This window comes from Vanacampus margaritifer, chromosome 4 (assembly GCF_051991255.1).
Source record: "Vanacampus margaritifer isolate UIUO_Vmar chromosome 4, RoL_Vmar_1.0, whole genome shotgun sequence".
NCBI classification, from domain to species: domain Eukaryota; kingdom Metazoa; phylum Chordata; class Actinopteri; order Syngnathiformes; family Syngnathidae; genus Vanacampus; species Vanacampus margaritifer.
Genome location: NC_135435.1, coordinates 3069315 through 3091498, shown reverse-complemented (window position 1 = coordinate 3091498; position 22184 = coordinate 3069315). Strand labels below are relative to the sequence as shown.

General features: G+C 42.8%; 1 protein-coding gene across 9 annotated transcripts in view; it reads left to right on the top strand.

Annotated features, from left to right (window-relative positions):
* The window catches only part of LOC144049975 (serine/threonine-protein kinase BRSK2-like), a 163437-nt gene that overhangs the window by 134866 nt on the left and 6387 nt on the right, over positions 1-22184 (top strand). For 3 of the 9 annotated variants that reach the window (XM_077562746.1, XM_077562747.1, XM_077562748.1), the window contains 7 exons: positions 3761-3821; positions 12282-12939; positions 15828-15876; positions 16122-16245; positions 17137-17317; positions 19434-19526; positions 21466-21513. In XM_077562746.1, coding sequence (XP_077418872.1) covers positions 3761-3821; positions 12282-12939; positions 15828-15876; positions 16122-16245; positions 17137-17317; positions 19434-19526; positions 21466-21513 — 1214 coding nt within the window. The remainder of the gene's footprint in view (positions 1-3760; positions 3822-12281; positions 12940-15827; positions 15877-16121; positions 16246-17136; positions 17318-19433; positions 19527-21465; positions 21514-22184) is intronic. The other 6 variants (XM_077562750.1, XM_077562751.1, XM_077562749.1 and 3 more) reach the window with 3 other exon arrangements.

The window sequence follows — 22184 nt, the reverse complement described above, 5'->3', positions numbered from 1 at the left end:
CATGACAAAGCCTGTCTGGAAGGATTTTTTTTTAGGTTACTGTCTGTGGCTCAAGTCGGAAACACTTCCAATATGGCCAAGCACCTCGCTAACAGGTATTGTGCCAAAGTACTTAACCCCATAAAAAAAAAGTATCCACTGCCACGGAAGCGCGCGCGCATCAAGTGGAAGCCACACGACAGGACTACCTATGAATGTTTTTAATATAAACACACGTGTGGTTTTAAAAATGTTTTGTTCTTGTCGTCTCCTTCCCCCGTCCCTTCCCCCTCCCCTGTCCCCCTTCCTCCCCCTCCCCTGGGCCGGGGGCTCCGTGCGTGGCCCGGGTCTCGGCGCTCCCGGGCCCCTTGGTGTCGTGCCCGCCCCGCTCCGGTGGACCTCCTGGCACCTCAGACGGGCCCCAGTATCCTGGGGGCGAGCCCTATCGCCCCGCCGGGCTGGTCCCATATGCCCGCCAGGGTCCCGGTGGGGTGGGTGGGGGTTTGGTGGAGGTTTGTGGGGGGTCAAGAGAGCAGTGGTGTGGTCCCCTGTCCGTGTCCCCGCCGCTTTCACTAAGAACGCTGGAGTGACGACCGGGGCCTTTCACCGCACCGTCCCCCGGTGCCCCCATCTCCCCTTCTGCCCCCGCCCGGTGTTCCGTTCCTCCACGCGATGGGGGGTAGGGTGGGCGCGGATGCCCTCTCCGGCGCCGGTGCCTGGGTGCAGGGGATCCCCGGGATCTGGGGGTCGGGGGCTGGGGGGCTGCCGGTTGGTGGGGGTGGGGTCGGGGGGAGGGGCGGCTTGGTTGGGGGGGGTGCTGGGGGTGGGAGGGTGTCTGGGGGTTTGGGTCCAGGGGGTGGCTGGCGAGGGTGGATGGGGGGCGGGGGGTCGTGGGTGGAGCGGGGGCTGTGGACCGGTGGGGTGCCTGGGCCCTCCACCCAAAGGTTGCGGTTTGGTGGAGGGCCCAAATGCAGGGAGCAAAAACAGCCAGGCAAGGATGCAGTTAATGAAGAAAAAAAAGGGATTTTAATTTCTACAAACAAAAGGCGAACTCCAAATTACAAAGGTAAAATAAAACATGGGGGGAACAACAAGGCAAAAACAGGCAGCATGACATGAGGGAAAAGACAATGAACCAACACAGGCAGGCACAAGTGGCTGAGGGCACTGATTGGTTCACACGAGGAAGGGCAGGATTACATTTAACAAGACCAAGGTAGACACACAAGGAAAAACAGAACCCAAACATGACACTTCTTGTGTTTTAATTCTTAAGTCACAGTGTCACATCACTGTATTTTTAGAACAGACCCCAGTTACTCATATTGTCCTTGGGGACACACTTGCACCTATACATGTACTTTTTTTTTTTTTTTTTTTTTTAAGGGCAATAAGCGTCTCCCCTTATCCCCACCCCTCTCCCTTCTTCCCTCCTCCCCCTCCTCAGCACGTGCATTCCCTGTAGAAGGAAAAGTAAGTTAATTGAAGGTAATTAACTTCATATTGGCTAGCTCATTTCTAGTGACAGACAGTATTAGCGGTTATTGAAACCTTGACTTTTTAAAACCACTGTAAATTGTCAAACCGGTTATCGGCCCATGCCTAGCTGCAGCTACTGGTAACCCAGATGTGGACAAGCAGTATATAAAATGGATGGATGTATTATATTATGTGAAGAAGCATTTTTTACTACAGAGAAATAATTTACTAAACATTTTTTGGCCAATGTACAGTAGTGTGTTTGTTTTTAAACATGCCTGTTTTTTTGTTTTGTTTTTTCTGTATGGCATCTGAGTCAAACTATTCACCATCGCTGTACTTGTCCTGTTCTTCCCTCCTCCAACTCAAATTCTGAAAATGAATATTGCAATTTTTATTGTATTCTTACCAAGAGAAAAACAGACATCCTCAAAATATAAAAACCTCCATGTCCCAGGCAATAAATGGACAAACCAAGTCCATTACACAAATTTTTTCAGGTCAATTACAAGTTTAGCAAGTTGATGTTAGTGTTTGCTGATAAGACGTGCGTGCGTGTGTGCGCGCGCGCGCGTGTGTGTCCTCCAGGATATTTGTTCATGATGAATTGTTTCAATTGTCACTTTCCATAAAGCCAAATTGTCCATGGACAATTACATCTCAAGTTCTTCAACGACATCAGCAATGAAAGGAAGAAGAGAAAAAGGAAAATGAAAAGTTAATGACACATGAATGAAAAATTGACAAAAACAATAGATATAAATCTTGCAGAGATTGTGCGCATTTGCATGTTCTCTATTAGAGTATGAATTATGTATATCATGTTCTTCATTGGTGTTTTTATCACTCTGTGTACGGTACAGTATTTTGTTTATTTGTTTGCATTCAATTTTCTTTACATGTGCTCAAGGTTACATCCAAAGCATTTCATGGCAGTGGCACTAATTTGTAAATATTTGCCTTACTTGAATCTTTTCAGTGATACATTCACTCACCTTCCAAAAGCATTGGAACAGGGAGGAGGACACTTGCATTAATTTTGCTTTCAAAATATGAGTAGGAGACAAGAGATTAAATTCAGATTTTAGAGTCCGAAAAACAATCCAGACAATAGCATATTTAGTTTGAACCCACAAAATTTTTGTTTGATCAAAGCTTTTGGGCCATAACAGACCCAGAAATGCAACTTTACCTGTGAAACTCAATACACGTAACATCATGGTTTGGATGTACAGTAGTCCTCAATTTACAAACACAATTGTTAATAGAGGCTGTTTGCAAGTCAAATTGCAAGTTAAGACCCATTAAATGTTTTAAATATTATTAAATATTACAAAAAATTAATACAAGTGTTAAATAAATGTAACTAAATTAAATTATATACAGTAAATACTGTATAGAGGACATACAGTAAGTATCTTGTCTATGAATTAAATTATTATTATTTTTTAATTCTAATGAATTTTTTAATACTGTACCGAGGACAAAGAGGTGGATGGAGGAGTTATTGAGTGTAGAGTTCAAGTAAGACTACTGAGGTGAAAGGCATTATGACATGCATTATTAGCCATCTTCTCACCACTGATCAAATTTTTGATAATAGCAACCTTCGTTTCCATAGAGATAGCCTGGCGTTTCTTGCCACGGCCGCTACCATCTCTTGCCTTGCACTTTTTTGCTGCCGCCACTACGACTATCATTTTACTTTGCTTGATCAACTATGCTAAATAAAGTTTACTTGCATGGGAACGACAAAACAACCTCCCCCAAAGAGAGGAACAGAGAGAGACAAGCTTGGCGGGGTTGTGGCAGAAAGGGGAACTTCAGCACTGTAATGTACAGTATGATGTGGTGTGTAATACAGCATTTTAGGACATGTTTGGATATCATTGAAAATGACAATAGAACATACATTTAAATGGTTAATGTTAATGATTATCTACGAGTGTTTGGCTGGAGTAGCGCCTTGTACGAGTTTGACACAGGGACTGTAGTTATGCTTTAGGCAAGAGGTGGCAGTCGCAAGTAAAAGAGTGACAATTTCCACAATGCACCTTTAACAGGTGAACATCCATTCTCATTTGAGTCACTGCTTCAAAGGTCTCTGGCTGAGATCAGACATCACTCAAGCCATCAGTTTTTTTCAACAACAAAAAAAACTAACAACAAATATGGTGCTGCTGGTCTTTTCTTAATACATCATGCATGCTTTCTGCCATTTTGTTTATATGCTGTCTTAGTTTACTGGCTAATTAATGACAGCTGACTGACTGACTACTGATTGTCATTGCTTTGTGTGTAGGTCACGATCAATCAGTGGAGCGTCCTCCGGTCTGTCCATCAGTCCACTCAGCAGTCCAAGGGTAAGCGTCTGTCTGTCCATGCTGATGATTGGTTCCCTTCAATGCAGCCTCACTGACTTGCTATGCTGCCATGTCATGGCGCGCACACACATGCAGATACTGTCATGTATGAAAGCCATTCATCAAAAATTACATTCTCCATCATTAACCTGTGTGACAGGCCAAAATTCTAACAACGTAAAAGTCAGCCTTTTATTGTTTAATTTGTCATAAAACACCAAAACCATCTAATGGTCAGGGATGACACAGTACAGGTAACAGTACTCTGGGCCACGTTTCAGTAGATTTTCGAGGCATGTTTAATATTAGAACATTTTTTTTCTTAGCTCATTCGCTCCAAGCCATTTTCACTGAAGCAACCCCCAGCTGTTTTACTGAATTTTGACTGATTTTGCAAGGTCCACAGAATATTATTTTCTATTGCTATAAAAGCATAGAACCTACCCAGAAGAAAGGTTAGGGCCTCTTGTTTCACCAGGAAAAAAAGTATATTTGTATCTGTATTTTTTGCAGCAATTAGAATTAGAATATGGCTTCATAAGTTCCATTATTATTCACAAACCTGTTGAAAACACTGGCAAAAAGAGCTTGTTGCAACATGGCCATGGCTGATCTCTTATACTCTACTGCCACCTACTGGCCAGTTTTTGTAATACTACCATTGCTTTAAGCCACCTCTTCATGTCAGAAGCCTTCTGTGTGCTCTAGCATTAAAAACATAAAAACATTATAAATAAGTTTTGGGGAGTGAAGAACAAACTATCATAAGTTTTTGGGTTTGAATGAATTAAAAGTGACTCAGGATTGTAAATTGCCTTTGATTCCTTGACTAAATGTATACGTATGACAATAAAGTAGTTTAAAACAGTTCTTCTTAACTGTTATTGCCCTGGTACTCAGCATCTTCCTACTATTGCAAAGTCGCAACTTGGCCATGTTTTGCAATTTACCACGCCTGTGTGCTGCACTTTGAAGCCACATGCGCAACACTGATTGGATATTACCTCACAGGGGAGGGTCATTTATCGGCCTATACAGGCACACACACACACACACACGGTTATTGTGAAGCTTGTTTTTGCTCCTTGTCTTTGATCCTTGTTGCCAGACTCATCTGCAGCATTAAAAGGGGGCCCTTCCCCACTGTGGGCTCGGTTAAAACTGCAAAATGAATAATAATAAAAAAAAGAAGCAGAATGTACCGAGCAGCAGAATGTACTGAACGGTACTCGTTGCATCCATAGTTTCCCATAATATTTTCTGACCTCCCTATAGTCAGTAGCTCAGATAAACAGAAGAAAGTTTCATTTTCTTCCCAAAATAACAGCATTCTAAGCTACAAAAAGAGCAAATACATCTTTGCCGTGAGTACTATTTTTAGACATCTTTTTAGCCTGTAGCAGGTTGTGTGAGGTGGGATTAGGTTGAAATGAACAATAGTGAAAGTGTGTTTGTCGTGATGAAGTAATGCTGAGTATTTATAGTCGCTAGAGATTAATGCAGTTAAAGGACTCAAAGGAAGAAAAGGTTTGTTTGATTTTTGATTGGCAAGTTGACAATGGACTTTTCACTTGCTGTGATGTAATTTCTTGTTTTGCACCTCACCATAGCTACAAAGTAATAATAATGGCCCTATTTTTGCCACTATTCAGCTTCACTTTTTTTTTTACAATATAACCTTGCTTTTTTCTTTATCCAACCAACTGTATATGCTCTGTATCATTTTTATGTTGGCCTGGCAATGTTTTCAGAAGAAAAAAAAGTGAGAAAACATTGAAACAAAATAGATTTGTCCTTGGATGTTGAGCTATGGAAAACAATCAAATGACAAAAAGCTGCATGTTGCTTTTAATATTAATGTATATCCTTTGTCCTAATGAAATGGATTTTCACAATGTTGTGTCTATTAAATTAGACATGAAGTGCTTTATTTATTTTTTTCATTTTTAATACACAGTTGAAATAAAAAGTGTGAATGCTTTGGAATTACCTGGATTTCTGCATAAATACAATGTGATCTGGTCATCATCAGTGGTGTCACGGATGATTTGGAAAAGTAATATGATTACTGATTACTTTATTATCAAAGTAACTAAATTACTTAAAAAGTAACTTCTCAGTTACTTTTTACCAATTTCCACTCTTTGGTGCCTCAACATAAGAATAACAACCGGTTACTTAAATAATGCTTACGAAAGTGCATACATTTGAAACATGAACATGTTTCTTTGTTTCTCTGGTTTTACAATACAGAAATTGGTCTATAACACGTTACACCTGCATGCTGGTTACAAACAGTAACTATAATATTTACATGTAGGCTTGATGCAACTGTAACTATAACATTTTTCTATTGTCTCAAGTACCAGAGCTGAACTACAGTCATGCAGATAGCCTTTTTTTTCTTTTTTTTGCTGTGGCATATTCTTTCTCGAAGAGAAAGACACTCTGTGGGGCAGCTCAGCACTATTGCTAATATGGATCTTTTCTAGTGTAACGAATTAAGTGTGTTCCAGTATGTCCGACTGTTAGTAAACGCAACACAGGTCTCGCGCGAGAGGAGGGACATTATGTGCGGGTTGGTTGCGTGTGTTTGTTCTTGGCTTTTCTGCTAGCCCCCGTGAGTTATATTTCTATTTTCTGGCGACGGCTACGGCCAACAGTAGCGTTTGTTAATTTAAATAAAAGGGTGACATCCCAACCAACGTTTGCTGGTGGTGTTCTTGCAAGACGTTACACTATTATTGCACGGAAAGAGGGAGAGTCAACAGTACTCAATAGACACATTTCCTCTGTAACATATTGCCCGACCAACTTTTTTCAGATCACTCCCACTTACTGGTGCTCTTTTACTAAAATCCAGTTTAATCTGTTTGCGTACCGTGGGAGGCTGAAGTAACTGTAGAACTGCTGGCTGTCTCCTTACCTGTCGGCTTTGCTTCGAGTTGTATCGCCCTGTGCTGTGATAACAAGTGTTTCCTCAAATTGGATGTGGAGTTTTTAGCGGTTGACAGTGTTTTTGAGCCAGAGCAAAGTTTGCAATACACTGAGAGGTTTTTGTCATCTTTACTGGACATAAATGTGAAGTCATGGCAAATGCACCCGTTTGTGGAGCTCCTCCTGCTTTTTCCATTGTTTACGTCATAGTGTCTATTGTTTTGGCCGGACTCCGAGCGCTCACACGTTGGTACACGTGACATGCGATGTGACGTCCCTCCCAAATGCAAGAGAAACATTCGAAATTCTCTTCAAAATAGACAAAATTCTGCATTCTACATACATTATGAGGTAATAAAAAATAGTAACCTACTGCCACTTAGGAAAGTAACTTTAATCAGATTACTGGTTAGATTGCTTATTATTGAAAGAAAGCAATCATATTACAAACTAACTTACTTAGTAATGCGTTAGTGATAACACAGGTCATTATGTAAGTCACAACAACTGTTGAAACTAATTCCACACACCATGTAGATATTCACAATTCGCACGCACGCACACACGATCAGGGGTCTCCAATTTCCCATGTTTACATCATTTGCAAAGGGAGATCTTTCCGTTTACCTGTATAAACAAATTTTTGCACACGCTGACGGCTGATCTCATCTCTCAGAAACCGGTGAGTCAATTTCTGCTTGCACAATGTGTGCCCCCACTGCCCTGATTTCACTGGGTATGAGTTGAGCTGCGAGTTGGCTGTGTTCCATCTCACAACGGCGCATAAGTGAGCAAAACTTTGCCTTCTTCTATGTGCGCTGGCACAATACCAATAACCAGTGCGTTAACTTGCACTGGACATGAAAATAGGGCTCTTATTCTCTGCTAATGTCAGAGCCGGAGGTATTCACCCATGCAGATGCAATTGTCTTTGCATAAAAGCCGCCACTGACTGATTCTCCCAAAATGTGGCTCACTCATGGATGCAGCACTCCCAGCACCAAAGACTGAATTACACTTCTCAATTCAGTTTGCTGATCTTTTTATGTGACGTATGTGAACATTACATTACAAGGTTTACTTATAAGGCTGATTGTTTTATGCCGTTTTCACAAACACAGACATGTGCTTGTTGTCTGTGAAATATCGTTTGTGGTAAAGTGGTTGTCACACATGTTTTCTAATGTTGGCACAAGAACAAACTGGGAGCTTATGTCTGACTGCTGCAGTTTGTTTTTCGCTGTGGATTGACAATATTTTGACCCTGATTACAACACTACAATGCATGCACTCCCCTATCTTGGGTGGAGGGTTAAGCTTTGTCAGCTTTCAACTGGTTCACTTGCTAGTGGTTAAGGGATGCACCGATATATCTGGCTTAAACTGCCTTGTTGGACCGGGGGGGGGGGGGGGCATTTGGTCCACAAAGTAAGTGATTTGATTGACACAATGTCATGTGAGTACCACATTGGCGTAAATAAAGGAGTAGTTCTTGGGGGGGTTAATAAAAATTTAACTTTTAACAGAATTGAGGCCATCTGAAAGTCATCCTGTTTAAAGTGTGACTGAAAAAAATAGATTTTGTAAAGATGAATGGCCTACTCTAAAAACAGTTGGGTACAAAATGGTTAAAAAAAGGGACTGACCCAGCTTTTTTTTAATTTACAAAGATGGTTCAACTGAATACCCCCCCCCCCCCCAAAAAAAAATGGTTGATTTGTAAAAAAGCTCCATGAGCCGGCACCTTATCGTGGTGGAGGAGTTTGTGTGTCCCAATGATCCTGGGAGCTATGTTGTCTGGGGCTTTATGCCTCTGGCAGGGTCACCCATGGCAAACAGGTCCTAGGCGAGCGGCCAGACAAAGCACGGCTCTAAGACCCCTTATGATGAACACAATATATGGACGGACGTTTCCCTTGCCCTGACACGAGTTACCGGGGCCCCCCTCAGGAGCCAGCCCCGGAGATGGGGCTCGTTGGCGAGCTCCTGGTGGTCGGGCCTGCACCCATTAAGCCTGAAAAGGCAAAGGGGTCGGGTGCATAGTGAGCTGGGCGGCAGCCAAGGACAGGGACCGGGGTGGTCCGATTCCAGGCTACAGAAGCTAGCTCTTGGGACATGGAATGTCACCTCTCTCGCAGGTAAGAAGCCCGAGCTGGTGGGTGAGGCAGAGAAATTCCGACTAGATATAATCGGACTCTCCTCCACACATGGCTTGGGCTCTGGTACCAATCCTCTTGAGAGGGGTTGGACTCTCCATTCTGGAGTTGCCCACGGTGATAGGCGCAGAGCAGGTGCATGGCGCCTGTATCGTAGGGTTAACCCCGGTAGACGAGAGGGTAGCCTTCCTCCGCCTTTGGGCGGAGGGGATGGGTCCTGACTGTTGTTTGTGCATATGCACCAAACAGCAGTTCAGAGTACCCACCCTTTTTGGAGTCCTTGAAGGGTGTGCTGGAGAGCGCTCTCCCTGGAGACTCCCTCATTCTACTGGGGGACTTGAATACTCATGTGGGCAATGACAGTGAGACCCCACCCCCCGATCAGAACCTGACTGGTGTTCTGTTATTGAACTTCTATGCTCGTCACGGATTGTCCATAACGAACACCATGTTCAAACATAAGGGTGTCCATATGTGCACTTGGCACCAGGACACCCTAGGTCGCAGTTCCATGATCGACTTTGTAGGCATGTCATCGGATTTGCGGCCGCGTGTTTTGGACACTCAGGTGAAGAGAGGGGCGAAGCTGTCAACTGATCACTACCTGGTGGTGTGTTTGCTCCAATGGCGGAGGAAGATGTCGGTCAGACTTGGATTTGGTAAACCCAAACGTATTGTGAGGGAAAAAAGTTTCAACGCAGGCAGAACCTCTCCCTTGTCCTGGGGTAGGTGGGGGACATTGAGTCCGAGTGGACCATGTTCCGCGCCTCCATTGTCGAGGCGGCCGATTGAAGCTGTGGACGTAAGGTGGTCAGTGCCTGTCGTGGCAGCTATCCTCAAAAGTAAGTGATGCCAACAAGCTGAAGAAGGAGTCCTATTGGGCCTTTATAGCCTGTGGGACTCTGGAGGCAGCTGACAGGTACCCACTGGCCAAGCGGAATGCACCTTCGTTGGTCGCTGAGGTAAAAACTCGGACATGGGAGGATTTCAGTGAGGCCATGGAAAACAACTTCTGGACGGCTTTGAGGAAATTCTGGTCCACCATCTGGCGTCTCAGGAGAGGAAAGCAGTGCGCCATTAACGCTGTGTATAGTGGAGATGGGGTGCTGTTGACCTCGACTCGGGACGTTGTGAATCGGTGTGGTGAATACTTTAAAGACCTCCCTAATTCCACCGACACGTCTTCCTTTGAAGAAGCAGAGTCTGGGGACTCTGAGGTGGGCTCTCCTATCTCTGGGGACAAAGTGACTGAGGTGGTTGGAAAGCTCCTCTGTGGCAAGGTCCCGGGAGTGGATGAGATCCGCCCAGAGTTCCTAAAGGCTCTGGATGTTGTGGGGCTGTCGTAGTTGACACGCCTCAACAACATTGCATGGACATCGGGGACATTGCCCCTAGAATGGCAGACTGGTGTGGTGGTCCCGCTTTTAAAGAAGGGGGACCGGAGGGTGTGCTCCAACTATAGAGGGATCACACTCCTCAGCCTCCCTGGTAAGGTTTATTCAGGGGTGCTGGAGAGGAGGGTCCATCTGGAAGTCGAATCTCAGATTCCGGAGGAGCAATGTCGTTTTCGTCCCAGACGTGGAACAGTGGACCAGCTCTACACCCACAGCAGGGTCCTCGAGAGTGCATGGGAGTTTGCCCAACCAGTCCACATGTGCTTTGTGGACTTGGAGAAGGCGTTTGACCGTGTCCCTCGGGGAGTCCTGTAAGGGGTGCTTCGCGAGTACGGGGTACAGAGCTCACTGAAATGGGCTGTTCGGTCCCTGTACAACCTATGTCAGAGTTTGGTCCGCATTGCCGACAGTAAGTCGGATTAGTTCCCAGTTTGGGGTCCAGTTTGGTGGCCTCAGTATAGCATCTCTACTTTTTGCTGATGATGTGCTGTTGGCTTCATCAAGCCGTGATCTCTAACTCTCACTGGAGCGGTTCACAGCACAGTGTGAAGCGGTTGTGATGAGGATCAGCACCTCCAAATCTGAGACCATGGTCCTCAATCGGAAAAGGGTGGCATGCTCTCTCAGGGTTGGGGATGAGATCCTGCCCCAAGTGGAGGAGTTCAAGTATCTTGAGGTCTTGTTCACGAGTGAGGGCAGGAGGGAGCAGAAGATCGGCAGGCGGATTGGTGCAGCGTCTGCAGTGAAGCAGGTTCTTTATCGGTCTGTGGTGGTGAAGAAGAGGTTGAGCCAGAAGGCAAACTCTCTATTTACCGGTCGATCTACGTTCCTACCCTCACCTATGGTCACGAGCTGTTAGTCTTGACCGAAAGAACAAGATCCCGGATACAAGCGGCCGAAATGAGTTTCCTCCGTAGGGTGTCCGGGCTCTCCCTTAGAGATGGGGTGAGAAACTCGGTCATCCGGGAGGTACTCAGGGTCGAGCCAATATTCCTCCGTGTGAAGAGGAGCGATTTGAAGTGGCTCGGGTATATGGTTCAGATGCAGGTGTTCCGGGCAGGTTTTCCGGGCATGCCCCACCGGCAGGAGGCCCTGGGGACGACACAGGACACGCTGGAGAGACTATGGCTCTCGGCTGGCCTGGGAATGCCTTGGGATCCAGCCGTAGGAGCTGGTTGTAGTGGCTAGGGATAGAGAAGTCTAGGCTTCCCTCCTAAAGCTGCTGCCCCCGCGACCCGACCCCGGATAAGTGGTAATAAATGGGTGGATGGAAAAAAATACGGTTTGTACAAAACAACACCAAAATTGTGTTAAATGGGCTTTAACTTGTATGACACTTTTTATCTTAGGTACTCAAAGCGCTTTTAACATATTTCTTTATTTTACCTACTGATGACGCAGAACTGATGGTTCAGTATCTTGCTCGAAGACGCTTCGGCATCGTCACAATAACCTGAGATCAAACCCACAACCTCTGGGTTGGGAGACAACCTCTCTACCACTGAGCCATGCCGCCCCCATGTTGTTTTGTGTTTTATTCATTTGACCCAAATTTTTGGGTTAAATAACCCGAGACGGTTAAGTCCATTTTCGGCCCAATTTTAGTTTTTAGAATGTGTAAATAATATGTAAAATTGGTCATTGTGTGCTAAAGTAACAAGAACTTAGGTCATTTGTTTTGATCTCGGTGCATCTCTGCTGTCAATGCATCATGAATGCTCCGCTGCTGCCTCTGGTTGGCTGTAATCACTTTGCTAATCGCATGTTCTGTTTTTCTTTCTTTCTTGCACTCTCACCACCTCCTGCCTGCTCCACTTCTCAACCCATCTGCCACACGCTTGTTTTTTATTTCATTTCCTGCTGCTTTTTATTTATGGGAATTAACTTTTATTGGGCCATGGTGATGCCCTGGCTGCCGCACTTTCTCTTGGCTGACTGTGTTGTCATGTTTACCGGTGCATGACAAATCACAGCCCAATCGGCGGTTTTTCATCCCACCCCAGTCCCCAGACCTTTGTCAGTCTCCCAATTGCAGCCCCACCCACTTACTTGAGGTCCGCCTTAACGGGATGGGGCCTCGCACTCCCAACTCCTTCCAGCCCAAGATGGGGTCTCCCCTCATGCACCCTCGCACCCAGACCCTCCCTGCCAAGCCCAAAGTATCTACAAAGCCTCTGCTGACTACCAGGTCCAACCCACTCCCCAGCACAGCCCAGACCGTCTCCACCCCCAAGTCCGAACCCTCTACACCCATCCAATCTTTAGCACCCTGCATCCCCAATAGCCCCCGTGTGAGGCGCCACCCCCCACTTACTGTCCCCCCAAAGCTCTCTATCCCTCTATCTTTCGTGCCTCCTATGTCACCCCTGCGCCGCCACCACCTGCACCCTGACCACAATGGCAAATCTTTCCCCAACTCGCAGGTTACCCCCCATCCCTCCCCCAGAGGAAGCCCTCTCCCCACTCCCAAAGGCACTCCGGTGCACACGCCAAAGGACAGCCCAACCGGCACACCTAGCCCAACACCTCCACCCAGCCCCTCGATTGGGGGCATGCCCTGGAGGACGCGCCTCAACTCCATCAAGAACAGCTTCCTGGGCTCACCTCGTTTCCATCGCAGAAAAATGCAAGGTAAAGTTGGAGTGGAGATGTTGACATATTGCGACTTGGTTACCATTTTTACCGGTACATAGTATCTGTTTTACCTGTACATATTATCCATCTAATACTTTGGTGAGACGTTTTTGAGCTAACTATAAACTTAGCCCATGCATTAAACCCAGTTATATCCATACATATAGACAAGGCTCTAAATAAACTTTTTTGATGACCAGCCAACGTGTGGCTGGTGACTCTCTAAAGTTACTAGCCAAACATAATTTTCATTAGCCATTTTTTTTTCCCATTGAAAATTTTCCCAGATTTTGTTTTCTTTTTGAAGCCCTAAACATGAAGTAACAGCAGTATGTCAATGACAGCATGTAATGTTATATAAAATACAGTGATTCTGAAACATAAAGTAAAGTTAATTTTTTTACTCTCACATCCACATGGTCTGTGAAAGGCCTGCACTTTTTTTCCCGATGGCGTGAGCATTTCAAAACATCTTCTCCAACTCAACATTATTTTGTACACTTTCAACTAAGAGAGTATGGTGATGTATAGGGATGCTCCGATCAGGGTTTTATGCTGCCAATACCGATACCGATCATCTATGAGTAAGTTCAGCCGATACCGATTCCAATCACATTATCTGGATTTTTTTTTTCAATTTGTGTAATGGTGATTAAGTGCCATTGGCTATATTATCTGGAGAGAAAAAAAACAACCACCATATAATCACCTTAATTTTAGACAAAAACAATATTTACTTAACACGAGCCAAACAGGAATTCAGGCGTCGGCATTCAGGTAGCTCCGGTATATTTCAAAATAATACCATTTGGGAACTTGTTTTTTAGGACGGAAGCTACATGGCTTGACATGAGTCGGACACTTAAAAGACAAAAAATTAGCTCAAAATAAATTAAAAAAAACAACAACAACACTATTTAAACACAAAACGCACTCACCCATGGTAGAAATCCCAGAAATAATCTCCAAAAAGCATATCGATGTGACGACAGGCAAGCATGGCTATTGTTTACCAGTAGCGCTCTATAGACACAGTTGTTATTGCGTGAATGCAACATTCCAGCGTGAACCCCGGGGAATCCTGTGGTTTCACGGGTACAGATTTCCCGACAAGCACAGCTCTCGCAACGCACTTGGTGTGAATTGCAGTCCATACGGATGCCGTACAGAAACCGCTCCACAGTCAGTCTGAATTAATCGCTCTCGAGCCGACGACATGTTTATCTCTGTGTTGCCGCATGAGCCGCCCGTTGTGTGAAGCGAGGGGGTGGGGGGCGGAAGAAGAGTTGAACTTCCCACAATTGAGTCTGGTCTCTCAGGCCAGGCAGGCTGCAAAGCATGACCTGCGTATGATCGGATTTTTGATCGGGAATGAAAGGCTTTGATCAAATATTCCGATTAAATATTTGCGATGTTAATGGTTCTTGGTGGAACAGAATTGTCAACATGATTAATAGCACTCCTGTCAAAGTTTTCAACCCCGAATGAGTTCCAGGCAAGAGACGCGGACGCTTGCTAAAATGCTAATGTTCATTGTGAAGGTCCAGAAGGAAGACACGTCGTGACACGCTTCCCATGGCACCTCCAAAATAAAAGTTACTATACATTACACCTGACAAGACACTTTTATTGTGGCGTGGTTCAACAACAGTGCCTCTATCTGTGCGCAAATGACATTTTCAGAGCAAGCTTTTTGCAAAAATGCACACAACTAAAAAACAAGTGTACTTCGAGCCTTGAAACTTGCATTACCAGCCAAATTGGCTAGTAAATATTTATGACCACCCATCAAAATGAACTTTAACCCGCATTTGGCGGGTTGGCGGGTGTTAATTTTCAGCCCTGCAACTAAAGATAACATAGTTTTGCAATACAAACTATAAAGCTCTTTTCCAGTACCCGCCAAAAATCTTTTTTGTAATAATTTTGAGAAAAATTGCATTCACCCAGATCTGCAATTGATACTAAAAATGAGTAATGTTTGGGTGTTAAATCAATTCACTAGCATGGTAGATAGCACACTATCATTATCACAGTTTACCAGTTGTAATCCTGACTCCTGCTTTCCTGTGCTAAGTTAGTTTTCTCTATTATTTATCTCCATCTATCCATTGAACATGTTAAACCAGGGGTTTCAAACTCATATTAGCTCAGGGGCCACAAGGAGGAAAATATATTACCAAGTGGGTTGGACCGGAAAAATCATGGTATATAACTTAAAACAATTGGCATCAGCTATACATAGATTTTAGCTATTTGCAGGTCAGCCCTAAATAGCGGGAATCAACTGTAAATATGGGGTTTCAGAAAATAACACAAATGTAAATGGAACGCGCCAACACTTTGCCCGTATGAGTTCCAGGCATGTCATATCTACCTGTTTTGCATATATATTGTTCCCAGAATGCATTGTGTTATCGGTTTAAGTTATAAGACGTTAATCCATGTCATATACGTATGTTTGTGTTACCAGTAGCATGTGTGCCTTTTCAGCATGTTTGATTTATGTAGGTCTATGTTTGTTTTGTTTTTTCCAACAAACTGTAACTTTAGGTTGTGTGTAAAATAATGACAATCTAGGTCAGTTCTATGTACAAGTTGCATTGCTCATCTGAGGTTTGCTTGTGAAATTCCAAATTTATATGTTTTGATTTTGGCCATCTGGTTAATTGAGTTGACGTTAATCATTTTTTTAACTTTACAAGATCATCTGGTGAGCCGGTAAAACCCTTTGCGGGCTTGATCCTTATGTTTGACATCCCTGTGTTGGGGGGGGGCTTTCATTGTGTTTTGGTCAAAAAGTTTGTTACATATGCGCGCAAACACACACACACACACACACACACACACCAAAGTTTTTACTGACCACGTTTTTGCATGTGCAGTTCCCACACAGGAGGACTTGTCCAGTCTCACCCCGGACTCTTCTCCAGAGTGAGTAACACAGTACACCTTATGATTCTCTCCAGCATGACAAACTGTTTGAGGAAAGGTTTTTGTGTGTGAATATTTTAGACATTTATTTTGCATTCATATGTGTTGGATATTTGTCAACTGACTTCTTTGAGCAAATAGTAAAACATACAGAACTCATTATTTATTAAATTGTTAGTTGTATTGACCGCAGAATGATAATTTTTTAAATAAGTTTTGATGTTTTCTGACTCACTTTTCTGTAGACTTGCAAAAAAGTCGTGGTTTGGTAACTTCATCAATCTGGAGAAGGAGGAGCAGATCTTCATTGTGATCAAAGACAAACCTCTCAGCTCCATCAAGGCAGACATTGTCCACGCCTTCCTCTCTGTAGGTCGCTTCCTTTGTCTCTTTTTGAGACACAGCCTTCTTGAACAATTTCAGAACTAGGAATAATCATTGCAGCTTTTACTTACAGGTACACTACAGGTATTTACTTCTGGATTTAACTTAGATGATGACACATTTAGAGGTATAACAAACATGAAAATCATTGAGCTGCCTGTAAGTGAAAAACAAGCAATGGTGAAGTTTATGAGCAGATGTGAAATTAATCATAGCTATTGCACAAGACAACTATGTGGAATGCCCTAAAAACAGAAGAAACCACTGGTATACTACGTAACAGATATCAAATGTGGACACTAGAGATGTAAAAATAGCAGCTACTGATGTCAGAAATGGGTGACATTTAAGGGTCCCTTAACAATGGTTAGTGACATCAATAACAACAACCTCCTGAGATTTGTATTAAAGGTACAACAGTTTGGTTTTCTCAGAAGAATTCATGAACAATTGTACAGAGGCTAGATCCGAAGATGCAAAACAATCTTTAAGAGAAATAAGAAGGCAAGGCTGGGAATTGGCACAAAATACAGGTAAAAATCACAGGTTCTTCATCTCCTGATGACATCCCCAATGGAAAGCATGTGAAGATTAAAAAGTAAGGGGCCTAAAATTGAACCTTGGGGAACCCTACATTTAATTAATTCCATGGGTTCCAGAGGAACATGTATTCTTACTTACAAAGACATGGCATATTTCCAGTTCAAAAATGCAACTCCATCCATGCACTCTAGATTTTTATGCATATGTTCACGTCTTGCTGTGCTGACACTGCAAAACAAATGTAACATCAAGTCTTCTATGTCCTTTTTGCTCCATGCTACCTACCATCACATCTGCTCCACTGAAGCAGAAATTGTCTTCTCTCCTGCGCAGATACCCAGTCTGAGCCACAGTGTCATATCCCAGACCAGCTTTCGAGCTGAATACAAGTCCACAGCTGGTCCAACCGTTTTCCAGAAGCCTGTGAAGTTCCAGGTGGACATCACCTACTCAGAGAGTACCTGTGCCACCAAGGAGAACGGCATCTACTCTGTTACCTTCACACTGCTCTCAGGTCATCTACTTGTACATAGTGCACTGCACACCACTATTTCATTAAGCACTGTTTATTAAATTGCACTCCTGAGGGAAAACGATATAATTAATGTAAGTGAAATTTACAACTCAAAATAAACTAACTCTATGTCATAAATATTCAAATAAATATGAGAGATTATGAGAATTATTAATTCTATATTTTCATAGGAAATAATAACTCTTTGGTGTTCTGGAACTGTGGCCAAAAGAAAAAATATATATATTCTATTCTAACAAGTCGACTGCACATTCATTGGGATTGCATTAGGGATAAACCATCGGCCAGGCCGATTATCGACGCCGATATTTGGCACTTCTTCAATTTTTTTACACTCTCTTTGAGTGTCACAGATTTTCAGCTTCAACTCTTTGGTTTTCAATTTCACTTCTCTTTTTTTCAGTTTCAACTTATTAGCAGTGTTTTAACGTTGGAGGCGGGGTTGGGGTAGAGGGCGGGGCTTTGAGCGTGAGAACGCCTTCCATCTTTTCAGGAGAGGAGAGCGCGCCCTCTGTTGGCTAAAGGCAATACTCATGGATACAAGTTCACCAGGAACTCCTAAACCGCCTGCAAATCTGTGTTTTCTCTACATATAATCAGGGCTGGACTGGCACAAAAACATCAACCCTGGCATTTTGACTGCGGCCCACTGACCCAGCCCAGCCAGTCTTGCCTAACATGTGGTTCTGCCACTGATGTTCATTGATGATGCTTCAATTTGCTATGTATATTAGAAATGGATTAATGGACTGGCCCTTCTAAATTGTGGGCCAGTCTCTTGTGGTAAAATGTAGGAAAATAATCGTGAAAAAGCACTGCATCTGCCCCAAAAGAGGCCGGCCCACCGAGCATCTGCCCTGTATACCAGATGGCCAGTCCAGCCTTGCGTATAACCTTGTGGCGTCAGTGTTAATGTTTCTGTAGTAAACCAGTTAGCACGTTAGCTAAATTAGCATGACATGATGCATAAAGTAATTTCAAACATGGTGGTTTAAATACCACAACTAACATATATAATCACATATAACCTTGTGGCAAGTAACAAATATATAACCACATATAACCTTGTGACTTACAGGCGGTTTAGGAGTTCCTGGTGAACTTGTATTCATGAGTATTGCCTTTAGCCAACAGAGGGCGCGCTTTCCTCATCTATCTATCTATCTATCTATCTATCTATCTATCTATCTATCTATCTATCTCTCTCTCTCTCTTTCTCTCTCTCCCTCTGTCTGTCCGTCTGTCTGTCCGTCCGTCGGTTTGTCGGTCTGTCCGTCTACTGTATACAGTATAAAAATATGCATTTCGATGGATGGCTATGCAGGGATTTTCTCAATTTGCATTCCCTATGTATCCTATGCAAATACCAGGGGTCCGCTGTATTGTAGTGCTACTTATTTTTAGTTTGTCCTCATTATCATATTTGGAATTTGATTAATCCAAAAGTCATGAATATTACTCAAGTTGCATTACTTTACTATTATGGTATACTATTATGGATTACATTACTACTAACTACATTTTGTAACAGGCAACTAGAAACTCAAAACACATTTAAAACGTAACGCTCCCAACTAGGGGTGTGAATTGCCTAGTACCTTACGATTCGATTAGTATCACAATTCATAGGTCATGATTCGATTCGATACCGATTAATCCCAATACGAATCTATAAATTGATTATTGCAATTTTTTTTTTACTCAAATTTAGAAAATACTAATCAGTAAACTTGTACATGTACACTGTAAGATTTGTTTATATCACGATATATTGCCCAATCGATTTTCTCTAACACCCCTACTCCCAACCCATAGCATAATATGACCATTTATAAATAGATACTGCGCCTCACTGCACTGCAAAATTTGACCGCAGTCATTTTAAGAATAAAATTTTTTTCAGTCAAATTAAGTTTTCTTTTTTTTTGCTTTAACCCATGATTTAGATAGGGATGCTTGCTTGAAAGCAATACAACACTCAGATCACATCCCAATCCAGTCTGGCTTGATGGAAATCAAGGGTGTCATGATTTCCTCCTTGGATGTCTTTAATGACGTCTTAAGTGTTATAACAATATTTTTGCTGAACCATCAGGTCCCAGCCGACGTTTCAAGCGTGTGGTGGAAATTATTCAGGCCCAATTGCTCAGCTCCAATGACCAGCCGGGCATCCAGCCCCAGATCTCTGGTAAGAAATCAAACCCACCACCCATACCCGACTACTCCTTTATCCCCCAAACCGTTCCTTCACAGCTCCCTACTGCCTCACTCGGCATCCTGGCGCTGATCACAGGCCACTAAGCTCGGCTTAGAACACTGCTTTTGCTCACAGCTTCCCAACATGCATGTACTCACCAGCATACCATGACCTGCAACACACACAAATGGCTCTAAAGATGTAAACGATCATATATCCCTACTATAATTCATCCCTCTTGAGAAGAAACACACAGCGATTTAAAAAAGCCACTTTTTGATGATTGGCTTTGAATTGAAATTTTCCTATTTTAACTTTTTAAGGCAGGTTATCAATTTGCTGATTGTGTACATAAAGAACCTCAACACTAGAATCGGAAATAATGGTATACCATCATATTTTGATTGGACAGGGTGTTTTGGGCTGCCTATAGACAGACGGACATTTCAAAAGAAAGATCAAATGTGTGACTACCCGTTCTGTGTTTTAGTGTGATGCTTTAGCATTCTCCCTGTTCTGTGGTGATTGAGATGATAATGGTGGTGAAGCACAATAACAACCCAGCCACATGTTACAATTGCACTGCTGTCTGTGTCTTGCATACATTGCTACCATCAGAGCGCATGTTTTACTTGTAGACAACAACTAATAAGGTCCTAAAATGAAACATTTTCATAATTTTTTACAAATTTCAAGAATCAGAAACAGAGAATATTCAAAAGACATGTAGAAGACAATCTAATGTGTCAGTGGTCCATTTTAAAGTTTGTTGAACTGTACATTTAATTTTTTTTAGTAATCAATAGAATCTAGATTTATGGCCCCCATACAGTTGTATATATTCAAATGAAATTACTTATAATAATATAAACTAATTAATTACAAGGGGAAAGTTAGGGACAATAGCTAATTACAGCATATTACAATATAAAATGAATGGTTTAAAAAAATGCTGACTGTCAAAAATGTTCCACTGTGCATCATCACATGTGTGCCAAGCTATTGCCAGTGATTAACTTTTATTAACAATTGTATGCACAAATTCAGGCCACAACCATGTCTTGTGGATGTAGAATCTCACATATTAGTCTAGCGTTAATGCACACTTGCTTATTATCATTATTATTATTAACAGCTTCTCTCTGATCTCATTTGGATAAAAATATGAACTTGCATGTTCAATTAAACGCTAACACAGAGCTTTTTTCATATGAAATTTGGCACACTAAACATTAGCATGGGCTGGTGCATCTGTGCCAAACTGTGTGGATGGCTCTGGGTGTCTTGCCTGCCATACGATATAATATTTTAATAACAGCATCTTTAATACTGTAATGTGAGATCACATGCCTGTGATGAATATTTCAATCCATTCAATTCCTTTTAACTCATTCACTCCCAGCCATTTTCACTGAAGCAACCTCCTTCGCTCTTTTGACGGATTTTGCAAGGGCCACAGAATAATGTGTTCTATTGCTATAAAAACATGGAACCTACCAATAGAAAGATTAGAGTCTCTTCTATCTTCAGGGGAAAAAATATATTTGTATCTGTTTCCATTTTACAGAAATTGGCATTAAAAGATAGCTAAGTTTCATCATTATTCACAAATCTGTTGAAAACGCTGGCAAAAAATAGCTTGTATTGCAACATGGCCCTGGCTGATCTCTTATACTCTGTTGCCACCTGCTGGCCGTTTTTGTAATAACTATCATTGCTTTAAACCACCTCTTCGGGTAAGAAGCTGACGCAAAGCCTTCTATGCTCTGGCATAAAAAATGTAAAAAAACAAAAAAAACATAAATACGTTTTTGGGACTGAAGGGCAAATTATAAAAAACATATTTATACATTTTTGGTTTTGAATGACTTAACAGGAAACCGTATTATGTAGCACCAGTAGCTGTATTGACACTGACCTCTGCTCTCAGATGGCAGTCAATGCTCGGCGCCTTGTCCAAGCCAACCCGTCAAGCGTGGTAAGACCCAGAATGACCACCTGAGCAAAATACAGTACCCAACCTCTGGTTTTAATTAACTCGCACTGGCAACATGCTAGAGGCAGTGACCAGCACACCCTGTTTGCACTAACGTGTAAATCTGAAAGTGTGTGTAGCAGGCTCACTTATTAGTTTGACTGGGGTTACAGTTGACAACAGGCTAGTTTATTTGGAATGGAGGTCAAATTTATGATGGCTACTTGGTAGTTAACAGGACAGGATGCAGCTGATTTAGTTTGAAGCAGTTCACTGGCTAAAGAGGTGGAAATGGAATGAAGCCTGCAAATACATTAAAATCATATTAATCAGGGGTGGCAAATCCAGGTCCAGAAAGTAAAAACCCTTCCAGTTTGGCTTTAGCCAATGATGCTAGCTCTCTAGCAGGTAAACAAGCACCGTGGTAGCTAGCTTGGGAGCTAGTTAGCACCTGAGCCCAACTGTGGCAGGGTTTTTACTTTCTGGACCTGTATTTGCCATTCATAAATAATTAAATTTCAACTTGACTTAAATTTCAAGTAAATAGAAAGATTGTGTTAGTGTGTCTGCTAGTCAATGTGTACCTGTGCAAACCTTGCATGGCAATCGTGAAATTGTGGTGTGTTGTACAACCCTTCCTTATCAGCTTTCCATTTGAAAAATTTGCCACAGCA